This window comes from Sylvia atricapilla, chromosome 4 (assembly GCF_009819655.1).
Source record: "Sylvia atricapilla isolate bSylAtr1 chromosome 4, bSylAtr1.pri, whole genome shotgun sequence".
Classification (NCBI taxonomy): domain Eukaryota; kingdom Metazoa; phylum Chordata; class Aves; order Passeriformes; family Sylviidae; genus Sylvia; species Sylvia atricapilla.
In genome coordinates, this window is record NC_089143.1 from 21,115,799 (window position 1) to 21,130,644 (window position 14,846).

The 14,846-nt window shown below is 38.7% G+C and overlaps 1 protein-coding gene across 1 annotated transcript in view; it reads right to left on the reverse strand.

The window, feature by feature from the left end:
- Positions 1-839: 839 nt before the first annotated feature.
- SLC2A9 (solute carrier family 2 member 9) overlaps positions 840-14,846 on the reverse strand; it is a 79,915-nt gene continuing 65,908 nt past the window's right edge. Inside the window, exons 11-12 of the mRNA XM_066317266.1 lie at positions 11,550-11,677; positions 840-2,346 (exon numbers count right to left, since the gene is read on the reverse strand). Coding sequence (XP_066173363.1) covers positions 2,089-2,346; positions 11,550-11,677 — 386 coding nt within the window. The 3' untranslated portion in view covers positions 840-2,088. The remainder of the gene's footprint in view (positions 2,347-11,549; positions 11,678-14,846) is intronic.

The following is a 14,846-nucleotide window of genomic DNA, read 5'->3' on the forward strand; positions in this document are numbered from 1 at the left end:
CTTCCTGCTGTACCTCTATCCCAGTAAAAAAAACTCCATAAAGTCTGGCATAAAAGCACCCATCAATTTTTTGTCAATTACCTAGTAATGGCATTGCCCTATAAGGTCAGCTTACAATATCTGTGGTAAATACGCCACATACAAATAAATCACAGTATAAAACTATACACATCAATTAGTAGTAACAGCTGAACATTAGGATCTCTGATTTTAATTTACAATGTAATTTGCAGTGTAAAACTAAACAAAAAAAACCAGCTTATCACTTGAAGAAATACAAACACACCCCTGCCCTGCCCCAGATACCTGGAATTATTTATGGAAAACAATTATCCATTGTGTGTATGTATATATGACTATAAATCACAGAAACACAGAACAGCCTGGGTTGGAAGGCACCATAAAGATCATCTTGTTCCAATCCCCCACCTTGGGCAAGGACACCTTCCACCAGACCAGGTTGCTCAAAGCTGCATCCAATCTGGACTTGAACAATTCCAGGGATGGGGCAGCCACAGCTTCTCTGGACAACCTCTTCCAGTGTCTCATCATCCTCACAGTAAAGTTTCTAATATCCAGTCTCTATCTACCCTCTTTCACCTTAAAGCCACTAATATTAAGCCATTGAACATTAATATATGTCCATCTTTGGCATATATATATATTCATATATGCATACATATATGAATATATATATATGGAAATTTTCTCACAGAAATGCTCCAAATGCATGAATTTCTAGATTTGTAAATAGAACTTGTGGAAGCAGATGACTCTACATACATGCTGCACTTTCTTCTTGTGTCTTACTCCTAACAGAGAGCAGCTCACAGACTTACTGATTTTTCATATAATTTAATTTTTAAATTCTTATTAACCCTCAACATCCAGGTGCCTAGAGGGATGAAGAAAAACTGTTATCAAAATTACAAATTGTAAAGATGATGGTCATTATGAAAAAAATCCCATGAATTGCTCTCCAAACCACTGAGAGCCTCTTGAGTCTCTCTCTCATGAAATCAGGCAGCTTTACAAAGCTTTGGACAACTTAGAAACTTATTAATGTGAACTAGACCTGGTGCTTCAGAATCTAATGCCCAAATAAAAATCAGTTTTCAAGCAAGAAATAGGCGTCCAAATTCCTATGCAGAGATCTGAGTGTTAAGAAATAAGTTATCAGGTCTCAGGGAAATTTGGTCTCCTAAACTTGTTTTGAAAGGAATTTGGAAAGAGAAGCAATTAACAAACAAACCAAGTAAAAAACCCCAACCCTTGGAACACTTCATGTTTGAATTTTTGTTTCAATACTATGCCCTACAGATACCATCAAAATTCTCTCACTTTACCATGAGGTTTAGTTTTCTTTTCATATTGAAGCTTCTAAATTTGTTCATAAAAAATAAAGTTATGTAAATATATATCTTCATAGAAATGCAGTGTCAGCAAACCCAGAAACTAGAGACAACTCTATTACTAGTGAATCAGGATTTGCAAGTGAGACAAGGGAACTCATCAGGACCCAGAGCTGCCCATTTGTGGTAAGGTGGGAGGTGTTCAAATAATGCAACTGAAAGTCAAAATAGCGAGAAAAGAAATGGGAGGTCAGGGAAGGGTCATGCTAGTTCTCTTCAGCTTGAATGGGCAGCTTGAATGATATCTTGGGAAATGTGGAGAAATACATTCCGGTGCCATTTCAGGTTTGCTTCTCAGCAGAGCCCCATTGAGATCTCTTCCCTTGCCCCTGCCACCTCCTCCTCTTGGAGAGAGCATGTGCTCAGGGGTGCTCAGCCAGCTGCTGCTCAAAACCCTGGCTCCCCAGTGCCACTGTCCAAGTCCATATTCCCTATCCCACTCACCACAGCACTTGTCTCACGGGTGCCAAGGAAACTCAATCTCATTTATTGTATCAGTTGCCACCCTCCCCCTCCCCATTGTCTCAACCATTATGCCAGCTGCTAATGAGTTCACCCATATCCAGAACATTTTCAAGGGGGAAGCAGTTCATGATGTCATAAAATATAGAAGATGTGCACTGCTATAAATGAAAAGAGCACGCTTTCCCCCATCCCCTGAAAGAGCATCCTGGGTTTACACAATCCCTTTTTTGGCTTCCCCATTGTCCACTGAAGATGTGAAGTTCGATTCTTGTCCTTCACTTGATTTCCTCTCCCCTGGGTAGTGGTTCATCTCTTGCATTTCTAAAGTTACTTTATTCCTTTTGGCAAATGCTTGGCTGATCTCATTAAATGTCTTATTTTTTGTTTCAGGCAGGACAAAAAATAGGTAGGTTGCTCCTGCAAAGCAGATGCCAGCAAACACTAGGAAGCAGTAGGTCTGTAAGCCAGCCTGCAAATAGAAAACAGAGGAGATGATCATTACAAGAGAGAAAAAATTCAAAAGAAAGGCAGGAATGGTTTGAAAGAAAAACTGGGGTATATGGAGCAATTTTTAGCCAAGCACAGTACATGCTGGCACTCATTGCTAGTTGGAGTGCTGAGAAGTTCATAAAAATGCATGAAGTTTTGGTTCTCCCAACACTGCCTGTGGCCTGTCGACAGCAAGGCAGGTTCCTGGCACAGGCATGCAGAGCTGCAGTCTGGGCAGTGCTGGGAGACACCAGACTGAGCTGGGGCAGCACAGGGAGGGCAGGGGAGAGCAGGAAGCCTGCACTGTGCTCAGCTGAGCCTGCCACTGCCCTGGGGTTTCTGGAAGTGAGGTAGATGCTTCACTGGGTTGTTCTGCACACCTCCTCCCAGCTCCTAGGTACAGAAATGGAGGCACGCTTTAGCAGTACTGTGCACCTCTACAAAACCCATTGAGGAACTGCCATAGCCAGGAGCATCTTCATCACATCAGTTACAGGCTTTGAGATTTGCAAAATAAATGAGGATAAACCCCAAATAGCACACATGTATTATCACTCTTATGGTTACGAGAGTCCACAGCAAGAAAAAAAAAACTATAAAATGCATTTATCTTCATGTTAGGAAGTGTAAGAGTTAGTTAAGGGAATGCAAAGCACAGACTGTATTTGAATGTTATGGATTTTACTTCACTGCAAAAGCAAAGAGAGTAGATGTAAAGAAGTTCATTTATAAATTGATTATAAAGGCTCCAACCAGCCAGTAGGAGCTGCAATTCACTGAAATGTAAGTATTTATTGCCTGGTGGTTATAAGATCACGTAGCAGCTACCTTTCAACAGCAAAGTTGTGAAAAATTGTTTGATAAACACCATATTCCCATCTGAGCTTTGCTGAACTTGGAAGAAGGTTGATATTACAGCTCCAGGAAAGCCACTTGAAACATTTGAGGAAACCTCCCTTCCTCCTCTTATTGATTTACACTCTAAAACATCCAATGTACCCATATTTTTCTAATTGCTTATATTAACAAGGCTGAATCAAACCAGAAAGTGTATCTCCAGCTCCAAAAATCTCCACCTTTCTGTGGCGCCTTGTGTGAGGTCATGAACAGCAGACCCAAGGAGAGACAGACTCCTCACACATCACCTCAGGTGCTGTGAGGCTGAGGTTACCTCAGGGAAAATTACTCAGGACAGAGGAAGCAGACCTGTCTTCCTAAACATACATCTTTTTAGATGCCATTAAAGGTATGTAACTGAAACATTAAGACAGGCAACCTTCATTTTGCACATTTTTGTAATAGACTCCCATAATTTTTAGTCCTACACTGCAGGCTGGTTTCACTCCCTGCTTTGGGTGCTAAAGGTGTATACAATTCTTAGCTATTTTTATGTTTCACTTGCTCATTATGAGTCATGGGTGGTGTGCAAGAAGAGCATTAATTCCTGCATGGAACAATAAAGAAAAAAAATGGGAAAAAAATTTCCTGCAGCTGCTTTTTAATTCCCTGGCCGATTTCCAGCCTGCCTAGTCACAATGTTCTCTATTTCTGGGGATAATTCATTACCTAGTTCAGTGCTCCAAATCCTGCCTGTAGTAGGAAAAACTAGCAGGGGCACTCTCTGGTATTGTCTATGGACTCTAGAGATCATCAGTGTTTTTTCATTAAATCCTAGAAGCATGAAGTTCTGAGCAAGCTGACAATCACAAGCCAAACAGCACGGGTAACATGGGGGAAATATTGCTGGCATGTGACAGATAGAACTTGCAAGCTTATACAGAGGCAGAAGCGAAAGAATATAGAAGACAGGAGAAAATAATTTTGCAGTGCCTCATAAATCATCCTGTCATGCTAAGAATTTAAATTTTACATCTGGATCTTCTGCATTTGTAATTGTTGTTACGATCATTGTCACAACTCTGAATGGCAAAGTTTCAACCCACAATCATATTTTTCACTTTTTAAAATTTCACTGAATTAAATATTCTCCATGAAAATGAACAATTAATACCTCATATGAATAAACATGGCAACCAAATGTAATAAGTTACCTGTGTCCCTTGGTGGTGCAGCCACAACTTTCTCCCACCTTTCTAATTCATTTTTATTTCTTTCATATCCATGAGCTAAATAAAGTAGTGTTTGTTGTCTTTGAATCACATCTGTAAACATCTAACTGAATTAAACACTCATGAGTGCCTGTTTTATTTGCAATTATTTTACCTAATGTATTTGTAATTATTTGTAATAATCATACTCTTCTGCAATCCGTTAAGAAGTAGCCCTCAAGGGCCTCCACTCGAAGTTTCACAGACAATAGCTAAAAATTAAATTTTGTTATAAACCCTACTAGTGGGATTTGTAGGCTTTATAGACAAGGCTGTGCTTGCTTCTGCAGTATTTGTCCAACAGACTCATAATTCCCAGAAACACTGCAGGGTGACCACAAAAAGCCCTTTTGTCACAAGGCATTCTTCAGTTATAGTATTTCCTTAAACCTGGTTATTATTTTGTCCTCACAGTGAAGAAAACCACACTCATTCATAAACCTTTTATAACTCATCCAGAGCTCAATTCTGAATGGAAGTTCTGAGCCAATAGAGAAAAAATTCACGGGAATTGTGTGGTTTCTGTAGTTGTGCATTTCCTCTCGTAAGGACAGGTTACAGCCTCACACCCTGCTCCAAGCAGGAGCAGCAGCAGTCCTGGTCACACAGGCAGCACCAAGTCAGCCACATCCCACTGACACATTCACTCTTCACACTGCCTGTACATACAGCTCAGGTTCAGAACATGCTGCCACCTTCGCAAAGCTCCTTCTCCTCTCCCAGCACCAGGCAGCCTTGCCAAAGCTAGGAACGTGTTTCCTGAGCAATACCTGCAGCCAGGTTTTTATGTGCACGGTTAGAAACACAAAGGTCAGAAGGAAGTCAGAACAAAGCTCTGTAACAGCCCATTTTTTGCAGCTGTTTGCCCTTAGCATTTCCTCAAGCATAATCTCCTGCAGGAGCACCCAAGGTTCAAAGGTGAGCAGAGTTTCAGGTGGTTTCCTAAACAGCAGCAGTGCTGTGTCCTGATAGATATCCATTCAAAGCCAAGGGCATGTGAGGATCCTTGAAGGGCCAGGCTTCTGAGGATCACCCGCCCTATCAGTGGAAAGAAGGAGGGCAAAAGAACAGCAGACAGACTTATTGATGCAATCTCCTGAGGGAAGCACCTCCTAAGTCAGTAGACTAATAAAACCTCTTCAAAGCAGGATTTACATTGGATTTTTCAAGGCTGGTGAGGGCTATTGTTATACAGGATATTTAATAGTCAAGCATAAGCTTTTGAATGTGTCACCTCCTCCTTTCTGAGGAGACCATTTTAAAAACAGTATTTCTGCAAATTTTAGCCAGCTGAATCCTGAACTACTCATTTTTTGTCTTCTTTTTTTCTGCAGATGATCAAGGCTTTGTATTTGTGGAAAGAAACAAAGAAAACCTAGAAGTGATTTACCTAAGACATGGATGCAATCACCACAAAAAATAATCAAGATTGAAGTACTCAGGCAATTCCCCCAGATCAGATCCCAGGTCTGACTCTGAGGATGAGATAGAGCTGCATAAGGGAGGTGTATGAATAAGTAGATGCAGCTTTTCCACATTTTCTTAAGCAAAAAGATGAACAAAGATAGCCCAGCTTGTGAGGGGTTGCTATACACATCAGAGAGAATGTACAGGTATTTCTCCCACCTCCCTTCAAATGTAATAGTAAAGAATACTTAATTTTTAGCATTATGAACTGACTTTATGTGCCCAAAATGAATAAGCAAGAGCTAATTTTTTAAAGATAAAAGTAAGCTGAAACAAATAAAAAATTCTACATTGAAATGATCAAATATCTTGTAGAATTCTGGTTTTAATTTAAAAACCTGTGTAATTTGCTACTTTTGAAGCAATCTAGCTGAGAACAGTCTTCCTGTTAATAGTTTACATGCTGTGATCACCATACTCTGGAGGAATCTAAAAGTAGTTGAGAGGACAATTAAGTGCTATCTAACAATGGTTGCTTACTGACTTAACACAGTAGCCAAGGTTAAATTCTAAGCAGGACTGTGATACTGGAAATAGGAAAAATATATATTCTAGGGCAGATGCAGCAAAATAAGTGAGCAAGTGAACAAATTCTGAATCAATTTAACAAGCATAACACATTAATATTTTTAAAACAAAACTTTTGGCTCTTTCCAGCAAAAACCAAATGTGATCCTAAATTCTCAAGTAGCAAAGTCACAGCCCTTGACAATAGCAATTCTTGGATTTGGAAGTTGCCATGAAGATTAGTGTCATAGGATGTGGGTCAAACTGGCTTTTGAAGTGGTGAGGTCAAGTAATAATGGTTCAATGTCTTACAAATTTGATCAGCAGAAAAACTGTTATTCATGTAGACATTTGGCTTCACTTTGCTTCAAATTGATATAATGCAGTGAAACAAATGGATAAGGGCTTGTGTCCTTTACCCTTCTTCTGTTCCAGGCATAATTTAAGGTTCCGCTGAAAGTGCAGGACAATGAAGAAGGACAGAGCACTAAAGTATAATGTACGAAACATAATTCCTAAGTAAAAAATAGAGACATTTTCAGACATGAACAGCAATTTCAACCATGACCCTCACAGGCTCACTATCTCCTCGTAAAAATGTAACAGATCCTTATATTGTATCCCTGAAGTGGGTTGATTCTAATTAAGATAAGCATATCTAACCTATCAGTGGGTTAGATGTGCTTATCTTATAAGAACCGACATTTCATTTTCTCATCTTTGGGGGGAACTTTAACCATTTCCCTTAATATAGGGACACTGTCATTACATGGAACATCTAATGTGTTTGAAGAAGCTTAAAATAGCTTGGCTGAGGGAAACTATGCATAACTGTCTGTGCACACCTGTTATTGAAATCCTTGTGCTGAGTAATAGCAAAAGTCAAGGAAAGTGAGGAAATAATAAGGATAACCAAAAGACAGTCTTGCTGAATAAATGAGTCTTGAGGCATGAGAATGAAAATCTCAAGTGTAAAATTAAGGAAGAAAAAAGTAGAAGAGAACCTCCAGAAATCACTATAACGACTCAGCAGTACTACTTTACAAGCGCAAATAAATCAGTTTCTAAAAGGAGGAAAATAAGCACACAAACTAGTCTTGGCATTGTACTAGTAAGCAATCTGAACTAAGGCTTCAAGGCTTGTAGCACCTTTATCCCACATGAAACTGAGCTCTTCCTGGATGACAGATCCAAGCAGATAATTCTGGTCAAACTCCAGTTAAATGTAAAATAATTTTTCCATATAGCAGTCCTCTAATCATAATGGGATGTTCCTCTGCATTCTCCAGTTACTGGAAACTTTTGTATTGGGAGAAAAGTCTGAAGATGAGCTGTTCTTGAAAATTAAAAATATAAAATACATAGCAATTTAAATATTTCTTGAATATGTACTGAATATACAATGTGACTTTAACATCAAAAAAGGCTCTGCACACTAGTCTTCTAGAAAGAGAAATTATTATGACAGAAAACTTCTGGAAAAATCTGCTATGTTTTCCTACAGTATATTACCATGTATATTTACCATGTAGCCTTTAAGTGTCTCATTAGAATCTAATAGCATAACTTGAAATATGAAATAAAAATGCATCAACATGTAATGAAAATGGCATGTTGGGAAATTATTTGGCAATTATTGATGTTTAGTAATTTGTTTTTAGGCAGCACATTACAAAAAGTAAACAGAAACGTTTTCTAGATAACATGTAATTTAGGGTCCTGCTACACCGCTGGGTTACTGAAGTCTATCCCTGCAAGCTCACTGCTAATGAAGAGTATTACTTTAATGCAAGAAGCCAATTCTACAACACCAGAAGTTTTCCAGCCTTGTAGATTATACTTTTCTGCTGTTTTGTTGTTCCCTGTGCCTGCTTCAGATCTTTGCACCCATTTCCATATATATATATATATATACACATATACATACATATACTGATTAACTGGGTTCCTGTTCCCATTTCAGCCCCTCAAACAGGTAGTGGTGAGGCCTGGAAGAGAAACCACATCCTTTTTTTTTTTTTTTTTTTTTTTTTACTTAGTCAAAAATTGATTTGTATATTAGTTTTCAATCTCATCCATATGTTTTAATGTATGACTCAAGCCACTCTTTGATTATATTTATCTACAGATGGTTGAAGGGCAAAAATCTAGTCATTCAAATTAGTTAATTGGTGACATTTGGAAAACTAACTGCTGGTTGATTTTTTTAGTCACTCTAAACTTACCAGATTTGTTTCCCAAATGTTTGGGATAATTTTGTAGAAGCACACCAAGGATCAAAAAAAGTGGCTGCTGTTTCGCAAGCAATGAGGTTAGCATTTAAATACATAAACAGGATTCTGCATTCATCCTGTGAAGGTAACATAAAGATTTTTTTTCCTGATTTAGGTTTATAAAATAAGCTAAGAAGAAGATATTGCCTTTATGTGAAGAAAGTGGTGACTCATAAACTAAATTTTGAGAATAAGGTTGACTGAAATAGGAAAAAAGTTAAAGCTTTGGAAAGAGGAGATGTTCTAGTTTGATCTTGTGAAAAAGCTTTAAAAATCAAAGTCTGAGTAACACTGCTTTCATCTTCAGGTGCAAACTCTAAGCTTTTTCTCTTTTTTATTTATCTTTTCTTTAAAAGAAGAAAAAAAATCCAAAAAAACCCTTCAAGCTGGAAACACAATTTATTTTCATTTAAACTAAACTGGATAATTTTGTAATCACACAACTGGATATTTTTATGACATGTAATGAAAAATTCCCCAGGGCTACAGCAAACTTCATGTGGATGCATACTAAACCACTCAAAAAGCTTTAATATGTATGTGGAAAATTAGAGAATGTAGTTTGCCTTTTAATTTGAATTTACTAAGGGTCTTTTAAAACAGTTTTCACCAGGTGAAAACATTGTCAGAGCATTAGCAGAACAAGCAGGGAGTGTCCTGAGTTGCATAGATTCAAATCTGACAGCTAAGCAGAGCTCAGGGTAATCACCAGCTTTGTGCAGGAAGCAGAAACTGCAATTTTGGAGAAATGTGATTATTCTCTAAATGTCCCTGGATACTTAAAAAAACCACCCCCAAACCAAAAGATATCTCCCCTCCCAAAAAAAACCCCAAAACAACAAAACTAACCCAAACAAAAAACTAACCCAAATAAAAGTATTCTGATTCAATGCCCCTAGATTTGAGAACTTGTTCTCTGTCCCTGCCCAGCTGCCATGGAGGCAGGTGGTGGAACCAGAGGTGCCTGCCCAGCTGAGCTGGAAGGGAGGGTCTAATGTTCCTGAAACTCCTTATCTTCTGGAAGAAAAGGGTATTAAACCACAGAGAAGCATCTCTTTGCTGAATGAGTTCAGGCTTCCCCATGGATTAGGTCAGGTTTTCAAAACCTCAAGGGAATTGTCTAACTCTTTCTATCATTTGGTAGATGTTCTAACGACCTCAGTGGAAAAGGAATTATGTCTCTACCTCCTTTTGGAAATCTCATCTGAGAGTGTCTGAGCTGGAACAGCCTTCACCATGAAACTGGTGGAATACACCCATCAATTTCAATAAGCATGAAAAGAATATTTTAAGACATAGCAGTGTAATTGCAGTTAATGTTAGTAAATGTAAGGAGTTTGGAAAGATCATAGACTTTACAATCATGTTGAATTTTGAAGGTGACCCAAGTAATCAAAACTATAAGAGACTTGTCCCTGTTAGAAGAAATTTTAAATTAGGTGTCAAACTTAGATCATGGGTCAGACTTTATAAGGCTTTCAAGTTCTGCCATAAAGTACTTCATACAGATAATTTAAAACAGTACTAGATAGTAAAAGCAGTTCTACTTGTCAAATGAAAAAGAAATATATAAAATTTTATAATATGATCATTTTACTCTATCTCAAATAGGTGTGTGGTATTGCAGAATCAAATAATTTTCAGTTGGAAGAAAGCACACAGCAGCAGCTCTCATTGATCAAATCTCTTTCTTGGTGATGATTTGAAGACCATTCCAGAATGTCTCTCCTGTGTGTGAGGTGCAAGTATCCCAGAGGGTTTGCTCTCTCTGCACTTTTCCTCTGCCCCTATTATTTTCTCTGTGTGCTTAAAAAACCCAAAACCTAGAACTTCTTTATTTTGATCTATAGTGGTGAGCTTCACTCTTAAACCGTTGTCAGTGGAGCAGGATGTCTCTTTTAAGAGCTTAAATTTGGTCAGTCAGGGCATGATCAGATGTATTTCAACTCCTGAGATAAAGCACCAGCTTCAATGTGAGTTCCAGAGTGTAGACAACCCTTAGGAGAGGTTCATGTGCAAGAAAAGAACCTCAGCTTGTTTTCTAATTAGAAGCTGCTTGAAGCCTTTTTGCCATACAACGATGCATCCATAGTGTTGAAGTGTTAGGAATCAGAGCAGGAGAATATTGTTCTACATTGAACCAATTTTCTTTTGCAATTTTTCTTTTCGAAAATAAACCTATCTTGTTTAAGTATAGCCTTAGTTCAGACAGCTTTTGATGAAACTGTTCTCCATGTGACTAGTGCAGCCAAGAAATCCACTAAAAACAAAGCTTATGGGAACTTGGGGAAGCTGGGACAGAGACAGATTAATCCATGCAGCAATTAAGCTGCAGCAAGAAGGAACAAGCTAAAAAAGATAAACGCCTGACAGAAGCTGAAAAAAAAAGAGCCCTGAAGCCAAGCTTGTGGAGGGAGGTGCAGAGAGCATCTATTTTCCCAGGAGATTCATATGCATTCTAAAACCATAGGGTAAGCCAGATGATGGGTAGCCTAAAGGCTGAATGAAAATGCAGAGACAATCACCATGAGTGACTGTGAGCCCAGACAAAACCATCAGATTGCATAGCTTAAATGCTCCTGTGGGGAACTTGCCATAGAGGGTTGTCCATGGCTGCAATATTTTTTCTACTGCAGGACAACTTTTTTCCAATGCATTCCAGCATGGGGACGTTGGTATCACAACAGATCAGTATCGCAGACATGATGGGAATGTCATCCACTTCAATAACAGGACATTTACTATTGCCTGAAATTTCATCTCAAATGTCATATGTCCCTCTATACCAGCAATATCACAGCATGTCAATTATCAAGGATGTTGAGTACCTGGATGAAAGGGAAGAGCAGTCCCACTGCGAAGTTGGAGAGCCAGTTGACTGTCCCAGCTATCATGAATGCTGCTGGCCTCTGTGACTGCTGGAAAAACTCTCCAGTGAGGACAAAGGGAATCCCACCTGAAACAGGGTCCAACAAGACAGTGGTTTTAGTAAAGCCCCCCACCCATTGGCAGAGATGAACAAGCCTCGTGATGCACACCTCCATGACCAGCACTGCTCTGCAGCTCTCTGCAGGGCCTTCTGAAACAGACTTGTCAAAATCATATTTTAGAAAAGCAACAACTTTTTTTTCATGCTATCACATCTCCTGTTTTACATTCTTTTTAGGGGTGACAAGCAGGTAACAGAGCAATAAATCCACAAAACAGCTTCCAGAGCATCATGTGATGAGCTGTTTATTAAAAATAAGAATTATTGTTTCCACTAAAATGCTTGAAATTCTGAAAATTCAGAGATACTCCTGAATACTTTTAGATCTTAACAGTTGGAAAGATGGCTCCAAAGATACTAACTCCTATTTATTTTTATAATTATTACCCACTTTATTTCAGCAATAAAGAATACAAAGATTTTGCTTCCCTTTGAGTATACTTTTCATTGGTACTTATTTAATACATTCCCTTACCAGATACTGCTGGCACTTCTGGAGAGGTCTATTTCTCCCATCAGCCAAGGACTCTGACCTCCATAATAACAATTGCAGTTGAATACCACATTTGTGACTCATGTTTCCTTTCACTAAGGCAGTGGATTATTTTATACAGAACTGGCATATTGCTGGCCTGACAGTAACCCCCCAAGGAGTAGCTGTCTAGGAGCTGAAAGTCTCAATTTATGATCTTTGGCTTCCTTCCTTCCCATTGAATATTTCAATAGAAATATTTCTATTTTTAGATAATAAAACATCTATTTTATTTGCTGATCAGCAACATAATTCAGTTAACATTAAACATTAGACATACATCTACTTGCAGAATTATTTCATTACAGTTTGAAGAATGGTACACCTAGTAGCATCAGGATTCTGCTCCTACCAGTTTCTGCTTCTAGGTCCTTAAGTGTGCTGGTATTACCTGTCTCACTATTCAGCTTTGTAGGCAAGAAATGTATACTCTGTGTAAGACTATGTAAGTCCTTCTCTGTTTTAAGCATTTTAATGAGATAATGTAAACCACCAAAACCATATTTATAGATACATTTACTTTCAAAAACCTCTATAACAATACTGACCTCCAAAATATTTATAAAGTGATAAGAAAACACCACTACAGACTTATCCATCTGCTGGATGGATAAGTCTTCTTCTTCCCCTTGCACGTCTTTTCTTGGTCTATGTGCTAATCTTTTGTAGCACCTTTACCCTTGGACATTTGTGAATACATCTCTAAGGGATGCATCCTTATGTAGCCCCTTGTGTTCAATGGCCCTGAGCTTAAACACATGCACCAGAAGCTCCTGTGAGCAGTGTGAGATAGGGGGGACTTGCAAACACCTAAGATGATGTGCAGATGACATGTGTTGTCATGTGTTGTCAGATATTCCTCTAGATGCAGAAGCCATGAATATGTGCATAAAAGAAAGGCAATGTGATGCAGCAAACAGCTATTCTCCATCATGAGCTAGTGTGATTTTTTGTGAGAACATATCTAAAGTGGTAGCAAAGCCGTCAACTGAACTCTCTGTGCCAAAGTGTGTTAATATAAATTACACCAAAAAGTAGAGAATAAATAAACTTATTTTCTCCTACTTTATACATAGGAAACTGAGATATGGAGAGTTTAAGGCATCCAAACTGCAGCTTTGTATCTTTCTACAAGACATATGTAGTATCAGAATTCTGTGACTAAAAAAAGTAACCTCTCCTAGCAGCAGGCTGAACATGTAGAATGAATATCTGAACCCCCATAACTCAATAAAATTCAAGCAACATGAGGCCCATCAATGCTTGATGGCCTCCAGTGGCCATTCTATCATACCCTTGGGATTTGGGTTCAAACGGCAGCAATCACATCTGTTTTGTCAGAATTTGATTTGGGTCTTAAATACCATATGAGGCAGCAGTTTGCCAGGACACTTGCCCCTTGGAGAGAGGAATTGAGAGACTGGAAACAGAAAAATTGTTGATGACTTATTTATGATCATTTATTCTGTCATGACTTTGCTCTAGGACAATCTACAGAGGTGTTGCTATTCTTGTCAGTATAATAAAATAGGCTGTTGAAAACAGCATTTGGAAAAGCAGCATTTGGAATAATACATATTGCACAAGAGAGAAAAAAGCCAGAGGCAAAAAAACCAACCAAACAAACAAAAAAAAACCCAACAACCAAAAAACCCCAAAAGGACAGAAACCTATCAGAAAGCATAAATGTAATGGAAATAAAAATGCATGAGTGTTACCTTGGAACAGGTTCCTTGAAATTCCATTTAGTTTCTAAGGACATATCAATTATCACTAACTTCCAAAAATTCTTTGGGGGAATGGGAAGGGTGGAACAGGCAGACCTCCCAGCTTTCTCATGGTCTAGAGAAGTATATCCACAGCATCACAAAACAGACAAAGTCAGTTTTTGTAGAGGGATGACTTAAAAGAGTCATAAGAAGGAACCAAGGAGCCTGAAAAGTGGCACATGTAAAAGTCAGATCAGGTCTGGGAACACAAGAAATGGAATGAAGCCTGGTCACTGCTGGCTATTGCTGTATGCTTGGAAAAGCATGGACTTGACCTTGGACTTGAGGACCAAGAGGGGCTACACCACTGTGAAAAACACACTCTGCAACAGAGTGAAGTGAAAAAGAAATTCGGGACAGTTGAAGGAAAACGGTAAAGCCTCAAAGTCACAGACAGGAAAGGCACCTGAGATCAGCTGAACCTATAGCCCCAGGATTCCATCCTCAGTCATTTCAAGGTGTCAGAAATGTGTCCAAGGACTCCCTTTCTTCTGGAACTGACTGTTCTTTGATATACAAATCTAAGTGCCTGGGGCTGAAGGAAGCAGTATTATGCTTTGGCTGTGTAAATTGGATCTGAGCAGAGATCACAATAATGTGGCATCTTGATAACCATTTCTCAGTCAGTCTCTGCAAGGTACCCTACAGAATCACTAGGCCAGATGGGTCTGTACCAGCCCATGTTCCATGTTTCCATGTTCCAGTATTGAAGCTGGGAAACCACCATCTAAAGCAATCCAACCAAACCACTGTAATTTTGGAATAGTTGTTAAATGCTTTGTCATGAGTTTTGCAACTTTAACATGTATTTGAATATGGGTGAAATAATTGTCCA